An 18,565-nucleotide genomic window follows, 5' to 3' on the forward strand; every position below is an offset into this window, starting at 1 on the left:
GCATCCGCCGATGCCGTCACATCAATTTTATAGAATTTTGTAAAGGTATGTACCGACGACCAGGTGGCCGCCTTACATACCTGGACCACTGACGCCTGATGGCGAAAGGCCCAGGAAGTACTGAGCGCTCGAGTGGAGTGCGCCCTAACAGGGAACGGAGGACTCTGACCCTTAATAGAATAAGCCTGTACCACCGTTTGTCTAATCCATTTGGCAATGGTCGCGGCAGATGCAGGCAAACCCTTTCTGGGGCCATCCGTGATCACAAAAAGTGAATCCGTCTTACGGAATGATTCCGTAGCTTTCAGGTATACCCTGATTGCCCGAACCACATCTAAGGAATGCAACGCATGTTCCCGATGATGCTTGGGCTGAGGACACAAGGAAGGTAGTACAATATCTTCATTCAGATGAAAATCTGAAACCACCTTGGGAAGAAAAGATGGCTTAGGATGAAGTACTACCTTATCCCTATGAATCACTAGGTATGGTGACTGGCATGATAATGCAGCCAGTTCTGACACCCTGCGAGCAGAAGTAATAGCCACCAAGAAGGCCACCTTCTGGGATAGAGTAAGCAAGGGAATCTCCCTGATGTTTTCAAAGGGAGGTTTCTGTAGAACCGACAAAACCAAATTAAGATCCCAGGGCGGTAAGGGCGCGCGGACTGGAGGAGCCAGGTGCCGCACCCCCTGGATGAAATTCCGCACCAAGGATTTGGTAGCTAAAGGCTTCTGAAAGAAGATTGCTAATGCTGAAACTTGACCCTTGATGGTGCTCAAGGCTAGCTTCTGCTCAACCCCTTGTTGCAAAAAGGCCAATATTCGAGTCACCGAATAGGTACGTGGAGGAAATCCTAAAGATTCGCACCACGCAATATAAGTCTTCCATGTGTGATAATAGACTTTGCTGGAAGTCGCTTTCCTTGCTTTAATAAGGGTAGGAATGACTGAAGTAGACAAACCTCTGTCCTTCAGTACTTGGGTCTCAATGGCCAGGCCATTAAAACCAGCGACTGTAAAGCACGAAGGTAAATTGGTCCTTGAGACCACAGACACTCCCTGAGACGAAGTTCCCACGGAACGTCTGCGACTAACATGTCCAAGTCGGCCAGGCCGGCTTGAGGAGGCCAGCCTAGAATTTCTAGGACCACTGGCGCTGATTGGATCTGAACCAGGCGTCCCTAGAGCTATCTGGCCCCGACCATCCGAGAAAGTCTGGTCGTTTTCTGTTCCCACACATTTATCAGATACCTGATAGTTATCAGGAAAGGTGATCTTTTCTGGTTGAACCTCAGGGACCGAAGTCACCCGACTAGAGGCTACTTGGCCTATCTGGTCAACCAGATCCGATTCCTGTGAGGTATCGGGACTAATCTTAGGAAAAGGTAAAGGAAAAGATATTTTCAGGGAACGGTAACTACCGCTTCCTGTGGTACTTAAATGTTGGAAGGGAAGAATCGCACCGGTAGTAGTGGTTGATGCTTGATCTAATGTCCTGAATACCGGTGAAAACGTCCCCCCACCCTGAAACCGGGTGGGGGCGCACCTTCAGGCTGTGTACTCCTTTGCTTCGGGTTTGGCTGGGTTGGTCCCCTTCTTGAACCCTCCTGGAGGAGTCTTGCCTTTCCCGCTAGTACCAGCCGGGCGCCCTTTATGGGCGGTAAAGAAAGGTCCTCGCTTGTTGCGAGGTCCCTTAGCTTTTGCAGCCTGTGGCAAAAAAGTGCTCTTGCCCCCAGTGGCATCCTTAATGATTTCATCTAGGTTGGCTCCAAATAGACGATTCCCCTGAAAGGGGAGATTGGTCAAGGTCTTTTTGGAACCTAGGTCAGCTGACCAGCATTTTAACCACAGCACACGTCTGAGGATCACTGCTAACTTAGATGCATGCCCTAATAGGGGAGTAGTGTCCAAGGCTGCGTCACAGATAAACCGTAGCCCTTGTATGATCTGTTCCATCAAAACAGATGTCTCCTGGGGAATATCTTTTCCCCTAAGATCTTGGCGTACCATTTTCGCCCATTCCGTAAGTGTCTGGGAAACTAGACCAATAACGATTACTGGTCTAAATGCTGACCCTATCAGAGAAAAGATAGTGCGGGACTCTGCTTCTATCTTTCGATCCACCGGATCCTTAAAGGACGAAGTGTCCTCCACTGGAATAACCGTGGCTTTATTCAGCCTGGAAATAGGCGGATCCACGACTGGTGGTACCGTCCATTTCTTAATGATGGATTCCTCAAACGGATAGCGTCTAGCAATACGCTTGGAAATAGTAAAGGTACGTTTAGAATGCTCCCATTCTCCTTTAATCTGATTACCAAAACATTTAGGTACAGGAAAAGCCTTCGCCGTCTTGATGGGCTTATTAGTCCCAAAAGGCCTCTCTGTTTCAGTTGCCTCTGCCGGTAAAGCCTCAAGTTTTAAGGTTTCTTGCACTGCCACAACTAGTGCGTCCACCAATGCTTCTTCCTGAATTATAGCAAGAGAAGAAGCGTCCTCCTCACTGTCTGAGGGGGCTTTACCTGGGATAACAGCCCTTGCAGAGGAACCTGCAACTGCCGTGACCATCTCTGAATCTGAGTCAGAGGTGTCAGATGGTATAGGGGTAGGCGGGGGTCGCTTCCTTGACCCCCGTCCCTGACAGGCCGCCTCCACCCGAGCCACCATAGACTCCAAAATTGCTGTAAATGACCCTATACTCTGTGCACCGGCGGGTCCCGAGGCCCCCTCGAGGGAAACAGGTGGGGGAATATGTGTGGCAGGGTCCATAATAACTCCAGTTACTTCCTGGATAATATAATTCAAAGTAAAGAAAAAAACTTTTTTTTTTTTTTTTTTCTTTTCTGACCCCCAGCGCCACAAAAAAGCCCCTTAGTGTTACCTGCTTAGGGATCCCTATCGATCGAGAGAGAGAGAGATAGACCCCCAGGCTCACCACTTGATGCTCAGAGTTAAACTGCAACAGCTTACAGCGCTGTCTTGACAAACAGGAAGTCTTTTGGCTGGCTGCCCAGGAAGAAAGGAGGCGGCTCCGCCCCTCTGCACGCCTTCCGGCGCCTCCCCCAAGCTCCACGAGGTGTAGGATCACCTCAAACATGGCCGCCCCCATGCTGGAGACACGAGGCTACGCCAAAATGGCGGCTCGTGCGATCCAGCAAAAAAAAAAATGGCGGCGGCCTAAACTGAATAGCGGTGTGCTGCAGGGCACACAACACTCTCTCTGCATGGGGATATGGCGTGGTTGGCGGTACCGGCCCTGGCGGACCGCGTGGCCGTTCGGGAAGCCTGCTAATAGCTGGAGATCTGATTTGGAAGGCAGTCTACATGTCCGTGGCTTCTGACTGGTAGGTAGCTTATACTTAACCCATAAGATTCCCAGAATGCCACAGATTACATCTTTAAAACATGTATACAATAGATTGTTAGCTCCCAAGCCAAGCCTCCTGGCTTTTGCACACATAAATCACACTCAAAGTAGGAGGATTTGTGACATGTTATAGGATAGAAAGGACTCTATCTTACCATACAGAGAGGGGCCCGCGTTCACCACAAAACCCGTCAGGGAAAAAGGGGGAACATACTACTCACCATACCGGAACCAGGCGGGCACCAACTCCTGACAGTACCCCTCTCCACCGGGGCGGGAGGGCTGTCGACCGATACGGACGCCGTGACTCATGGTCTTTGGCGTTTCGGCGAGACGTTTAACTCGCGTGGACAGTCCTTTAATGGGACTTTGTCGCGGCCGACCCAGCGCGGAGCTATGGCCTGCACGCTCTCGTAGGCTGAACTGGGGTGACCACCGGATCTCAACATCCAGCCCGTCGCCCAGTTCAGCTTTCTTGCTTGAAGATCTCACAGGAACACTGGAGAAAAAAGCTAAAAAAACCTTTAAGAAAAAATTCTTGCCAGGACCTAAGATCCCAGCAAGGTGTCTAGGTCCTTACTCCTAACTAGACAGAAAATAACTGATTTGCTGAGGCAGAGAGAGAGAGGATATACCCTCTGGGACTGCCCCTAGGGTGTGGCCAGAGCTTTTTAATTTCCTGTCTAGTCCTGCTCCTGCGGAGGTAACATAACCCGAAGGTGGTGTATCACCGAGGACTACGTCTGTCGATGAGCGCTAGAGAAATATAGTTTTGCATAGAGTGGGGAATGGTTCTTACTTCTATACTCTTTCAAATGTGGTCTTTGTCCTTACTAGGGAGACCCACCCTTAATTGTCCAAATGATAATTAACACTGCAGCAGGTAGTGAGAGTGAAAGTGAAGAGAAATTTCAGCATTTTTTCGATCGGAAAATTAGGTACAGACAACTGTTAAAAGTGACATTTTTGCGTCATTTTGGAGAGCTTTGCACTAATTTTTTGGTTGCATCCATGCTATCTCGTATGTTAGGAGAAACACCCCCCAAATTAGGAAAACAAAACATGAGAGACGGTCTGTTACCCCAATCTGTCCAAATACAATAAAAGGTTTTTGCATGAGTTTCTACTTTTTTGTTGCCATAAAATTAAGAATACCCTTAATATTTCATACACTGTGCACAGAATGTGTAAAAAAGCTTTTTACTTGTGTAGAAGGCTGGGTGGAAGATAAATATATATGAATCAGGCAGAATTTTAATTGTATATTAAGTACTGTAACAAATGTGGGAGTCCAGGTTGGTGTAACCAATGTGTGCTGCTGTCAGCTTGTGTTTTTGTGAATGAAAATGCTGACAGTTACCACTCCCGTCATGCCCGGAATAGCTAATCTGGATGGCCTGGAAGAAGACTAAAGGGGCTGTGCAGGCTCTCTGACCTTGCTTCTAAATGGTCACTCAGAAATCCTTCTCCTTTGATCAGTGTTGACAGGCAACTAGGTGGGTGGACTAAAGGGGACAAGCGCTTTGTGCACAGGTTTCCATTTGGGAATTACAAGCTCTTTTTGGTGATAGTCTTTACATTAAAATACATACTATGTTCTTGTGTAAATATAGGACATTCCACAGAAGTGTAATAAAAGCATTTAGTACGCACCTCCCCCATGGATTTCTCCTTAATATTCTTCAGTTTCAGGATTTTCTTGAAGGCCATGGTCAGTATTGCCCCTCGAAGCCGTGAACCAGTTCGATAATTTAAAGCCCAAGTAAGTGCTAAGGACCACGAACGCACGACTTCAGTCATCAGGAGCCCAAAAACTAGGAGCAAGCTGTATGTGAGGTCTGTATCACTTTCCTGAGTATATTCCAAGAGGCTTTTCACTACGAATGCCTACAGGGAAAAAGGCAGGAGGCATGAGGTCCTGCTCCACTTCTACTGCAAGGTATCGGCAAGAATTATGTTAAGTTAGAAACCTGCCAGTGTTCTATGCCTAACTCAGTAAAACCATAAAGTGTTCAAGCAAATGTGTAACCTGTTTTGTGATATGCTGATCTATGTCCAATAATAGGAAAAGGCAAAAAAAAAAAAAAAACTGCTCTAAATTAAAGCAGATTAAGATCACCTTAACATAAGCTGCAATTTTATTACACAAATGCCAAAGAACTCAAAATATTCTAACTCAACATAATCTTGCTCAGGCCAACAAGGCAAAAATAATAGTTTTATTTAAAAAAAAATAAATAAATAAAAATAAATAAATAATGCATTAAAAACAAACAAATAAAACTTTAATGCAATTACTTCATATATTTTGCTTTCAACGTGCGCATTGGATAGAAATGAACAATTGTACCTACAGTTGTACGGGGAAGAGAAGGACATTTTGGCAAAAAATTCCTGAAAATAAATATCAGCAGTTTATTAACACAGAAAAACAAAAAAGAAAAACGAAAAAAAAAAAAAAAAAAAAACCAAGCATGGAAAACAAATTCAGTACGCTCATTACTTAGAGGCTTACCCAGGAAACATGTATTTTCTTCGATTAAAGCAAAGGTCTCACTGGTTCATATTCCAGCCGATGTTTTCAAACTGCTCTTGCCTATTTCTGTAAATTTTTTTTATTTTTTTTATTTTAAATAAAGCCATTACATTTAAACTATTTCAGAGCTATAGTATATAAAAAAAAATCTGTCCAGATTAACTAGTGCTGGGTATAAAAAACTATGAATTGAGGAAAAAACAAAATTTTATTAGGAGGGGGGTGGGGGGGGGGTGTATTCCACTACACAAAGATATTAACAATGGCATAAGTTTTCTGTAACAAACTTTCAGAAACATACAGTTTGGATAAAAAAGCAAGCAAAAAACATACATATCACAGCAGCATTTAACAATCATTCCATAATTCCATTGAAACAGTTTTAAGATGTTTGAGAGCAGAAACCCTGTCTATGTCAATATATTCGTATAGTGCTATTAATCTGATTCCTCTCAGAAGATAAAAGTAAGCTTTATCAATAAGGCATCGACGATTCAACCAAAGATTAGAATGATATACGGCTTTGAGTCTCTTCTAGTCCTTGAGTAACAGTCTGTAGAAGTGAGCCAAGCAATCAGCTGGTATGCTGCTGGCAAAGATTAGAAGCTTTGGGAATATATGCCATCAGTAGGTACTGGAAGAACCTGAGGTTGCGCATTACCCAGCCTGCCTTTCCTGTTTTTTTATTTTATTTTTTTATTTACAGGATGAGTCCGATGAGTCCATGTCCTCAGAGGCTTCCCCCAGCCACCCATGATGGGGTAAACTCTTTCAGATCATGATTATTTAGGGGACAGCAGCACTTGGAAAGGCAGACAGACAAATTGCACGTGATTGCTTGGAAAGGCAACACTTGGAATACCTGCTAGTATGAAATGTTGTCAGTTGGAGGATGCATCAGCCTACTTAACACTTGAGTGAATAAAAAGTAAATTAAAAAAAAAAAAAAATACATTACAGAAAACAAAGAGCAAAAAACGACTTAAGACCTGCGTCTAAAGACCTTGCGCAAGGACTGAGAGGTAGCTTCTTGTAGTCAGGCAGTAACTTGAGCAAGGTTACAGTTGTCCTATCATAATACAATAGGAGGCTAATCAGCATTCAAGCCTATCATAAAGCTTGCCAGGTGAACAAAAACAAAATGAATTATGGTAAGCAAATAATGAAAGCACTGTTAAGAGTTAATGAGAAAATCTTTGCAGATTAATGTTACCACAGGCATAAGCTTCTTGTGGTTTTTAAGCATTCCCGTGGAATAAACAGGACCTTACCTTAATCTTGTACCGCGCAGGTTTCTGCCCAAGTTGCCCGGCTCAATCTGGCAGCAGAACTGTCACCCTGGAAATTCTAAAGAATAGCTTCTGTCATTGGTTCCACTACAGAGGTTACGTTAGAAATGATCCCTCTCCCACCCAACCAGAAGTCCAGTGTCTCACCTGGAAACTAGCAGAAGCTGGACAAATTAACAAGCATGTACAACCAAATTCATTCATGTTTTGTTATCTCCCAATTGTCATCTACAGATTGCTTAAAAGGAAAAAACAAAAAAAAAAAAAACCAAGGAAAAAAAAAAGAAAAGAAAAAACGAAAACAAAAGAAAATACCAAAACATTTTGCCAGTATGTCATCTTTAAGACCGGTTCATATTTTTCAGGATTTTTGCACAACTACACAGTAAATGTGTAAAAATCCTTTATCTTCTCCCCTTTCCTTATACTAATTTCTTCTATGTTCAAAATCAATTATGAACTGCAATTATGACACTGGGTGGTGAGTTCACATGTGCCTAAATATATAAAATTAAAACACTTTGTGGTAACAAAAAAAAAAAAAAAAAAAAAAGGAAGAGCACGGTCATGAATCAAACAGTAGACTCACAAGACGCTACACATCTTTAGCATGCATAAAGTATAGGGGTTTCTAGCAGTCAACAGAAACAAAGAAGACAAACTGTAACTGAACATTAGAAATTAATAACAAAATACTACAACACTAAACAAAGCGCACAAACGAATAACCAAGGCAATAGACCACATTATGGTGTCACAAAAATTCAATCTTAATTTTAAATCCTTACAAACCAAGATCTTTAAGCCCCCTAAAGCCATGACTGAATCCCAAAGTAACTTTGGGAAATATACTTGGCATGAACACACGCATTCACCAAGGGTACCTGACAACATTAGTTGAAACTAGCTGAAGAATTAGGAGACCAGATCTTGCTAGTCAATAGCAAAACCTGCTAACTGCAATCTGTGGGAAGGTAGCCTTATGTCTGTGATGGCAATAATGACAAAGCATTAAAAATCTGTTAAGACAGCTCTAAGGGTTGGAGAACCATTACTGAAAGGCAATAAATCTTTTAGTCTACCTAATACTTTGGAAAATCATGAAAAAAAAAAAAAACAAAAAAAAAAAAATTATGATCTACCCACTGCCTGCTTCATCTTGAACTAGACAAATCATTGCATAAATCAACAATGGTTAGTTGGGTACAAACTCATGCAGACTTATAAGAGCCAACATCCTGTCGGTATGTTAAATAAAAAAATATCACAATATGGTCAGTTACATTCCAGGATTAAAATCAAAAAGCTCCTCTCTAAAAGAGCACTAACAAAAGTTATTGTTTGTATAGCAATCATCAGCTCTTTCCTTTCTACTAAAAATATTGATTTGCATGCTGTTCATCTGGCTCAATAAGTAGTCAAGATGTAAGTCTAACAGAGGAAAAAAAAAAAAAATTTTTAATAAACTTTATAGATTAAGTACCAGCCTACACCCTTAAAAATAAAGCATTTATAATGAAAACAGAGCAGAATCTGCATTCTTAATATTTAGTCGCATGTGATCTTGATTAAAAGCCCAGGGAGATAAGCACAGCTCAGCAAATATACTTACTACATTTCTCTACCACTGTGCAACTATTCTGACAGTTTAACAAAATACAGTTAAAATCTTGGAGCACCCGCCACCTATGTAGTGTAACAATGACAGAAGCTCTTCTTAATAAAGTTTGATGGTTAAGGATTTAAATATCCCCAACTAGAACATTAACTAAATCATCTGACTTAACATGCCCTAGCAGGAGCATTCCAATGACTCTTCTAAAAACAATACAATTATACAGAAACTGGAAGAGCCACTTAAAAAGATTAAGAATGAAAATAAAAATAAAAGAATCCATTATGCTATAAAAAATTAACTGATTCATTTTAAAAGAGCCCCATATGTACTTACCAACTCACTGCAACTTCGTCTTTAAACAGCACACTGAAAATTAGTACTAAAAGCAGTGAAATTGTTCTACACGCTTAAACAAACCAGTATAAAGTAACATTTTTTTAAAATGGTATAATATATCTGTCTTACTAAGGTGGGAAGAATTTAATACTAATGCATGTGCATGTGGTATATGCTCCATGACTGCATAAAAATCACTTTTGCCATTCAGAAGAAATAAGGCAAAGTATATGCCAGAAACTGCAATAGCTTATGCTGCCTCCAGCTAAACCTATGGCTGCAAATGATCCAATCCTGTCTATGCTGGACTAAAATAAATCACAAACAGAATCATAATCAAAAAGCTAAAAGAGAATTATACTAAGGGAAGTATAAACTCACTGTTTACATGAAAAACATTAAAAAAAAACAGTAAGGTAACTGTACAGACCTAAACTTAACTTTTAAAATGAATAAAAAAACAGCCCTTGGGATAGCAGTACCAGTGGGCACATGAAACAGGATGGAAAGTACTTACTGGGCCAATGAAACCAGCCAACTGGGTAAGCATCAGGCACATGATGGAGATAATTAGCCTGGTGCGACAAAATTTCCACACAACACTTCGAAGAGAGGCCTCCTCTGGACTTTGCTCCTTCAGTTCCTCAAGCCACAGTTTCTCCAAGCTGCGTGAAGTAGATTTACAAGTCACTCAGATGCATACTAACTGTGTAATAACATTTCAGCACACTAGCGTACACAATAAGGACCAATATTGTTATCAATAGCATGTTGGAAAATTTTGATAAAAATCTTACTGCTACTACTCCCCTAACAACACCGAAATATCAAAAGGTAGGGTTCGACTATGAAATCAAACGAAATAAAAATATATAAACATGTACTCAAAATGAAGGAAAGAAAAAAAAAAAAAAAAAAAAAAAAAAAAAAAAAAAAGAAGGGAGTGCCTTTCTCTTCCGTCAATCCACAATATTTAAAATTGATAAACATAAGAGATCTAGATCTCAATGAGCTTTTTTTTTTTTTTTTTTTTTTTTTTTAAACTTTACTGGCGTCGGGCTTCCAGTTAGGCAACCCATAGGTGAATGTATTTTAGATAGAAGAAGAAAACTGTTCAATTCCCTCACAATCACAGTAAGTGAATGCCTCCCCCAGTGCTATTGTGTTCTGTCAGAAAAGGGGGGAGTGCGCAGGCTATAACCGTCGGCAGTAAATCACAAACAAAAAACCTAGCAGGCTGGTTGTACCAATGTCAATTGATGGATTGACTTGGGTACAATCAGCCTGCCCGTACATAGAACTCGGCCAGTCCCTGGTGAACTTCAATCCATGTATGGTCGGCTTTACAATCCTCAGTTCATGGCTTTGTAGAACCCCATGGCTTATAACTCTTTACACCAAAATGCTGCAGGATTATTAGGTACTTTCCCTGTGAATCTCATCTGCAACAATATCAACAGGATAATGGAAAACATTGATGTACTTATGGTGTAGGTCTAGCGGCTGCTATAGTCGCTCACGATAATCAGTCTTCTCCCGGCGGGGATGGCTTCCCCCACCTGCCAGGAGAAGACAATTGCAAATTCCCCTGTCAAAGACGGCGAGTCAAGTTAATTTTAAAACCCTAAATTTTGGTCACATCTGACCACAGCACTTTCTCCAAATTCTTTTCTGAATCATTTAGATGTTCATGTGCCTTCTTGAGGAAGAAAAATGCTGACTATGACCCTAAGAACATCATCCCTACAGTCAAGCACGGAGATGGTTCTCTGCTAAAGGTACAGACTAATTTTGGCGCATTGAGGGGCCAATAGATTGGGCCATGTATTGTAAAATATTGTATGAGAACTTTCTTCCCTCAGCTAGAACAGCGAAGATGGGTCATGGATGGGTCTTCCAGCATGACAATGGCCCAAAACACACCAAGGCAACAAAGGAGTGGCTCAAAAAGAAGCACATTAAAGCGGTAATATACTTTTTAACTTTTACTTACAGGTAAGCATATAATAAGGCTAACCTGTAAGTAAAAGTAATATATCCCAAACCTGCACGGTTTAGGAGATATTCACCCTGAATGCAGCCGCCGACACCAGCGGCGCATGCACGCTGAATGTCCGACGGAACTTCCGCGCGCATGCGCGGGGGTGACGTCATTGTGGTTCTGGCCACTCACAGCGCCGGAACCGCTGAACCCAGGAAGAGACGCTGAGGGAAAACGACAGCTCCCTCAGCGGTGTCCGTGCGACCCGTGTGGGGGCTTCGTTCTAAGGTAAGCATTTCATAATGTGCTAGTATGCGATGCATACTAGCACATTATGCCACTGTCCTGCAGGGTTTGTTTGTTTTTTTTCTTCTCATGGGATACTACCGCTTTAAGTTCATGGAGTGGCCTAGCCAGTCTCCGGACCCTAATCCTATTGGACATTTATGGAGGGATCTGAAACTTCGAGTTGCCAAGAGACAGCCAAGAAACCTTAAGGATTTAGAGAAGATTTGTAAATAGTGGACCAGATTACCTACTGAGATGTGTGCAAATCTAGTCACTAACTACAAGAAATGTCTTACCTCTGTGCTTGCCAACAAGGATTTCCCCACCAAGTACTAAGTTATGTTTTGCTTGGGGATCAAATACTGCTTTCACTCAGTGAACTGCAATTTAATTGATAGCATTTGTATGTGTGTTTTTCTGGATTTTTGGTTGATAGTCTGTCTCTGACATTTAAAATACACCTATGATAAAAATTATAGATCCTTCATTTCTTTGTAAGTGGGCAACAAAACTTTCATGTGCTTGTGTTTACACTGTGTAATAATCCTCTTGTTCATGCAATACATTTTAAAATCCACCACTGCTAATAAGCTCCTTCAGCTTCCACATTAACTGCTTACCTAAGGATTAGACCTACTGTGCAGTAAGGTCTATATGCACACCTTGCCCCTTAACTACTTCCGGCCCGCGCTATAGCCGAAAGACGGCTACAGCGCAGGCTCTAATTTCCAGGAGGACGTCTTTAAACGGCCTCCCAGTAACAGGCTCCCCACGCGCTCCCGCGAGCGCGCATCAGGGAAAATCTGTGTCGGCCGTGTCCTTTGGACACAGCCAATCACAGATCGTGGTAAATGGCCAATCACAGCGGCCATTTACCACGTGATCGGACCATGCAATGAGAGATGATCTCGTATGTAAACATATGAGATCATCTCTCATCGCCAGCTGTCCTTCCTCACACAGAGACTGCATGTGAGGAAGGAGCAGAGCCGATCAGCGCTTAGGGGACAAAGAAAAATGTAATCAGGGCACTGATCACCAGTGCCCTGATTACAAAAGAGGTAAATAAAATAACACAAGTGCCCATCAGTGCCCACCATCAGTGCCCACAATCAGTGCCCACAATCAGTGCCCATAGTGCTGCCAGTCAGTGCTCATCAGTGCCTGCTCATCTAGGCACTGATAGGCACTGACTAGCAGCACTATGGGCACTGAGTGTGGGCACTGATGGTGCTGCCCATCAATGCTCATCAGTGCCAGCCATCAGTGTCCAGCAGTGCCACCCATCAGTGTCCAGCAGTGCCACCCATCAGTGTCCAGCAGTGCCACCCATCAGTGTCCAGCTGTGCCACCTCTCACTGCCCAGCTGTGCCACCTCTCAGTGCTCATCAGTGCGGCATAGAAGTACCTTCTCATCAGTGCCACCTCTTCAGTGCCCATAAGTGCCACCTCATCAGTGCCCATCAGTGCAGCCTATGAGTGCCCATCAGTGCCGCTTCATCAGCGCACATCAGTGAAGGAGAAAAATTTATTTTCAAAATTTACTCACAGAAAATAAGAAAAACTTTTTTTTTTTTTCAAAATTTTCTGTCTTTTTTCTATTTTTTTTGTAAGTAATAAAAAACCCAGAGATGATTAAATACCACCAAAAGAAAGCTCTATTTGTGTGAAAAAAATGATAAAAATTTCATATGGGTACAGTGTAGCATGACCGCGCAATTGTCATTCAAACGTGAGAGCGCTGAAAATTGGCCTGGGCAGGAAGGGGGTGAAAGTGCCCGGTAGGCAAGTGGTTAAGATGGAAATACCTGCAGTTAATAGCGGCCCAGAGACATATACACAGTGAAATATTAGGTTGTACTTCACTTACCTTTTGGTTCGGAGGGGGTATCAATTTTTGCCGTGGCAAGTGTACACTGCCAACTACTACAGTCCCAGGTAAAGGGAAAGCAGTTGAGGCGGTAAAAATGTGGCTCAGTTTTAACCCCACCCCCCCTTCCCCCAGCCGCAAGTGTCAGGCCCTAACACACTCACCAGACCAGTGCAGACCTAGAAACCAAAAGTCGGCACACGATCGCTCCTTCTTATGACATTATATTTTGCACTGAAGCAGTTACAACATCTTGATCTAACAAGATGTTGTAACGGCTTCAGTGAAAAATAAAAATGTTATAAGGATCATGTGCTGGCTTTTGATTTCTATGGATTCATGTTGGACGGGATAGCCAGAGCATCAACACACAGCATATTACCCGTTTATTGTGGTAGAGCTTGGGTGAGTTCCTTTACACCACTGCAGCCAGTCAGTGTCCTTCAAAAAAGCCACACCAATAGGCCTTGATCACACAGGGTATATCAATGCTTATCCGGCGAGAGGACCATGTTTATCCACACAGGGATGCATAGGTGTTCTGTGCATCCTCTCATGCAAGTAGTCCCATCGATCTCTATAGGGACACAGCTGCTGCTCCCAATCTGACATCTGGGCAGGTGCAGGGCCCAAAAACAGTGAGAGTTTGGGGACATGCATCCATACATACGGATGTCAGATTGGGAAGAGTGGCTGTGCCCGTGGAGTCGCAACGTCCCCATAGAAATCAATGGGACTACCTGCACGGGGAGGCAGTGAACACCATTGCATTCTGATAAAGGTAAACAAGACTCGCACAAGGTAGGCAACGATGCAACACGTGAACGAAGCCTAATAGTACAAGGTAGTCCCAGTGGCCCCGATCACTGCCACATCATAAAGCCGCATTCACAATGGGCATATAAAAGCATACCCCATGTTAGAGCTGGGTTATCCGGACAGGGATGCACAGATGTTCCATGCATCCCCATGCAGGCAAGGACAGAGCCATGGCTCTCAATGTGACATCAGTACAGTGTCACCAGAGCCAGTGCAGCCAGCATAGTTGGGAGCAGTGCAGTTTTGGGGTGTTATCCTATGTCCATGTTATGTGTAAAAAATCTTAACAAAACTGACAACTTTGTGTAAAAAAAAAAAAAAAAAAAACTTCATTTTCTTTCTGCATTTTTCAAAAAAAAAAAATTAAGTCTTTAACCACTTACGAATGAGGCCCATTTCTGACACGTTGTTTACAAGTTAAAACCAGTATTTTTGCTAGAAAATTACTTAGAACCCTTAAACATAATTTTTTTTAGCAGAGACACTAGAGAATAAAATGGAGATCGTTCCAATACTTTGTGACACCGCATTTGCGCAGCAGTCTTACAAGCGCATTTTCTTTCCCATTTTATTTTTACACTGTCCCTTTAAAAAAAATCTGATCACTTTTATTCCTATTACAATGAATGTAAACATCTCTTGTAGTAGAAACAAGCAGGACAGATCCTCTTTAATGTGAGATCTGGGGTCACAAACCTCAGGTCTCATCTACCCTAAAAGCAAAAAAAATAAAAAATACGATTTTTACGGGGATATGGGACTGTCCCTCCAGGTATAACCCCCACTGCCACAGCCCAGCACATCAGTTTAGTTGCAAGAAGTGAAGACAAAAGAATCATCCTCACACAGAGGGGCGGGTGCTGCGTCTGTCGATGGAGATCAGAGAAAAAGATTTTACAGTAAGATCTTACAAAAATCCTATTTTCTCTATTGTCCATCGACCGATGCAGCCTCTACTTCATGAGCGGAGTGGGACATCTTAAAGCAGTATAGCCATGAGGGGGTGGGAAAAAAACACAACCAGACAGTAACGTCAACTCCAAAAGGCTAAACTTAGCCAACTGGGCAACATAGAGCTTAACCAAAAACAGGCGCTCACCCAGGTAAAAGACCCCTAAGAATAACAAAAAAAAGCATTCTTACGAAACAGCAGCCTGCAAAACCTTGCGACCAAAAGAGGCATCCGAGGATGCCAACAAATCCACCTCGTAAATATTGGTAAAGGTGTGCACAGACGACCAAGTGGCTGCCTTACAAACTTGTACAACAGAGGCCTGATGGCGAAAAGCCCAAGAGGCACTCAGCACTCCAGCAGAATGCGCCTTCACAGGGACAGGAGGAACCTGACCCTTGATTGATTAAGCCTGAACAACCGTCTGCCTGATCCATCTCGAAATGGTACAAGCGGACGCAGCCAAACCTTTGCGAGGACCGTCCGTAAGGAGAAAGTCCGACTTCCTGAAAGACTCAGTAACCGTAATATAAACCCTTATCGTCCAAACCCCATCCAGAGAGTTCAAGGCAGCTTCTTTGTGACGTTTTGGCTTAGGACATAAGAAAGGCAACACAATGTCTTCATTCAGATGAAAATCCGACACCACCTTAGGAAGAAAGGACAGATTCGGTCGGAGGATCACTTTATCCCTGTGGAGCATCAAATAAGGCAGACAGGACAGTGCCGCCAACTCAGAGACTCTGCAGTCAGTCGTGATAGCCATCAGGAAGGCAAACTTCTGCGACAAAGAAAGCAGGGAAATCTCCCCAATATTCGCAAAAGGAGGCTTTTGAAAAACAGACAAAACCAGATAAGGATCCCACGGCGGAGCCAGATGACGCTCCCCCTGAATGAAAGAGCAAAAGTGGCCAACGGATGTTGGAAGTAAATAGCCAAGGCCGACACTTGGCCCTTGATAGCGCCCCACGCCAAGCACTGCTCAACCCCTCTTTGTAAAAGGGCCAAAACCCTAGCGATAGAGAACAGTGAGGGTGAAGCTGCAGCGATTCACACCATGCAATGTACGTTTTCCATGTACGATGATAGATCTTCCTAGATATAGACTTCCTGGCCTTCAAAAGGGTAGTAATCACCGAATCAGAGACTTCTCTCCTTCAACACCTTGCTTTCAACAGTCAAGCCGTTAAAGCCAGCGACCATAAAGCAGGGTGGAAGATCGGTCCTTGAGATAGTAAATCTTCCCGCAGAGGAAGATGCCATGGAGGATCCATGACCATTTTTACCAGTTCTGCGTACTGGGACCGCCGAGTCAGTCTGGCAACAAAACTTTTATAACCAGAATGCCTTCCAGCGCTACCCGGCGAAGAAACTTCGGCAGGAGAACAAGCGGAGTGAAGGCATAGATCAGGCGATACTGACTCAAAGGTCACAAACCTCAGAACTTTCCTGCAAACAGATCCACCTCCGGAGTCCCCCACTGGACACACAGGAGATGAAACACCTAAAGATAAAAAGGAACATTCCCCTTGATCCAACACTTGACGACTCAGGTAATCTGCCTGCCAATTCTCCACACCCAGGATGTGGACTGCGGACTCTTCCGTCGTCCAAGTTCCTTGGGCACAGAGCTTCCCCAGCACTCCACCCCAGCCTGACAGGCTGGCGCCCGAGGTGACCACCATCCAAAACACCAGAAGGAAGGACTTGCCTTGGCACAGGACAGGTGACTGAAGCCACCAAGAGAGTCGACTTCGTGAGATGGCTAAACCGAATCTTCAGTACCAAGGACCTCTATTCTCTTTCTGCAACTGTCAGGTGTGAGACTGGGCGTTGACTGCTTCAAAAGGTTGAGACCATCAGACCCAGGGCCCTCATGCAAGCCCGCAATGAGGACTGATCCATTTCCAGCAGCAATCGAAACACCCTTTGCTCTGGCGAGGGTCTTCCTTCCCTTGGACAAGGATCAGCCCCAGATAAGTGACCCGCACGGACAGTGTCAGGGGAGATTTGTGGAAATTGATCGGCCACCCGAAGTCCTGAAGGGTCTGAATTGTGATGGAAACTTTGTCCAGCAGATACGAATGGGAGACTGCTCGCAACCGGAGATCGTCCATATATCAAACAATGGAGATACCCCATCGACGTAACAAGGCCAGCACAGGGGCTAAGACCTTGGTAAAAACTCTAGGAGCCGAGGCGAGACCAAAGGGTAATGGAACAAACTGAAAGTGCTCCTCTGCCACCGCAAAGCAGAGGAATCGCTGGTGTCCCTCGAATATGGGGACGTGGAGATACGCATCTTTGAGATCGATGGAAGCCATAAAATCCCCCTGATTCAAAGATGCCACCACCGACCAAATGGACTCCATTCGAAACTTCTTCACCCGCACAAAGCAGTTCAGAGCCTTGAGGTCAAGGATTGGGCATTGTGAACAAGTTTTAATAGAAACCTTGAGGGCGTTCCTGCGCAGGAACTGGCACCATCACCCCTTGAGCCAGGAGATCTCGCACAGCTTCCCGCAGATCCTTCAAATGCTCCGGAGACAGGTGCAGATTCAACTGAAAGAACCTGTCCCCTGGCCGGGACCAGAATTCGATCTTTTACTCGGAGCAAATTAATTTGCGAACCAAATCGTCCTGAATGAAGTCCAGGGTTTCTGAAAGAAACACAGATGTCTTCCCACCCCTCAGATGGGTGAAGGCGCCCCTTCATGCTGAAGAGGACTTATCTGCAGCACCGGACTGGGCTTGCCCTAAGGCTTCTTAGTTCCTGCAGAAGTTCTAAACAGCTTACCTTTTTCTTGAACCCTGGAGGCACAAAATAAACGTTTATGAGCAGAAAAGGAGGGAACCCGCTTAGTACGGGGTGTCTCACCCTTGGGGGGATTGAGGAAGAAGAGTACTTTTCCCACCAGTCAGGCCCTTAACTCATCCAATGGGTCGCCAAACAACCGTTCCGCCAGAAAGGGAAGATCAGCCAGGGTTTTCTTAGAAGCTTAGTCAGCCGACCAGCTCTTCAACCAAACCATGCGTCTAAAAACAATGCCCACGGCTGAAACCCTGGCCACCAGGGAAGCCACATCCATAGACGCATCACACAGGAACACCAGAGCCTGGATCAACAGGTCCAACAGTTTCAGCTTTTCCAGAGTAACAGTCTCTGTGTCCAAAGACTCCCGCAAACCCCTAATCCATTCCGTCACCGTCTATGAAAATAACAGACACAAAAACCGGTTTCAAAATAGAACCCGCCAGCACATGAAGATGATTGTGATTCCACCCGCCTGTTTACTAGATCCATAAAAACAGGGGAATCCTCCACAGGTACAAGGGTAAATTTGTTTATTCTAGAAACAGGATGGTCAACCTTAGGCTGCACTGCCAACGGTTGGAGACCTTTTCAGTAAAAGGGTACCGGCGTTTAAAGCGTTTTGGCACCACTTACACGTGCTTAACGCGCCGCCATTGGTCATTCACAATATCGTGAAAAGTGTCGGGACAAGG

The 18,565-nt window shown here is 43.9% G+C and overlaps 1 protein-coding gene across 1 annotated transcript in view; it reads right to left on the reverse strand.

Annotated features, from left to right (window-relative positions):
* Positions 1–18,565, reverse strand: part of ABCC5 (ATP binding cassette subfamily C member 5) — a 273,035-nt gene that overhangs the window by 212,934 nt on the left and 41,536 nt on the right. Inside the window, exons 5-6 of the mRNA XM_082249426.1 lie at positions 9,666–9,813; positions 5,023–5,256 (exon numbers count right to left, since the gene is read on the reverse strand). Coding sequence (XP_082105552.1) covers positions 5,023–5,256; positions 9,666–9,813 — 382 coding nt within the window. The remainder of the gene's footprint in view (positions 1–5,022; positions 5,257–9,665; positions 9,814–18,565) is intronic.

Source organism: Pelophylax lessonae (genome assembly GCF_965119305.1).
Source record: "Pelophylax lessonae genome assembly, chromosome: 3".
Classification (NCBI taxonomy): Eukaryota; Metazoa; Chordata; class Amphibia; order Anura; family Ranidae; genus Pelophylax; species Pelophylax lessonae.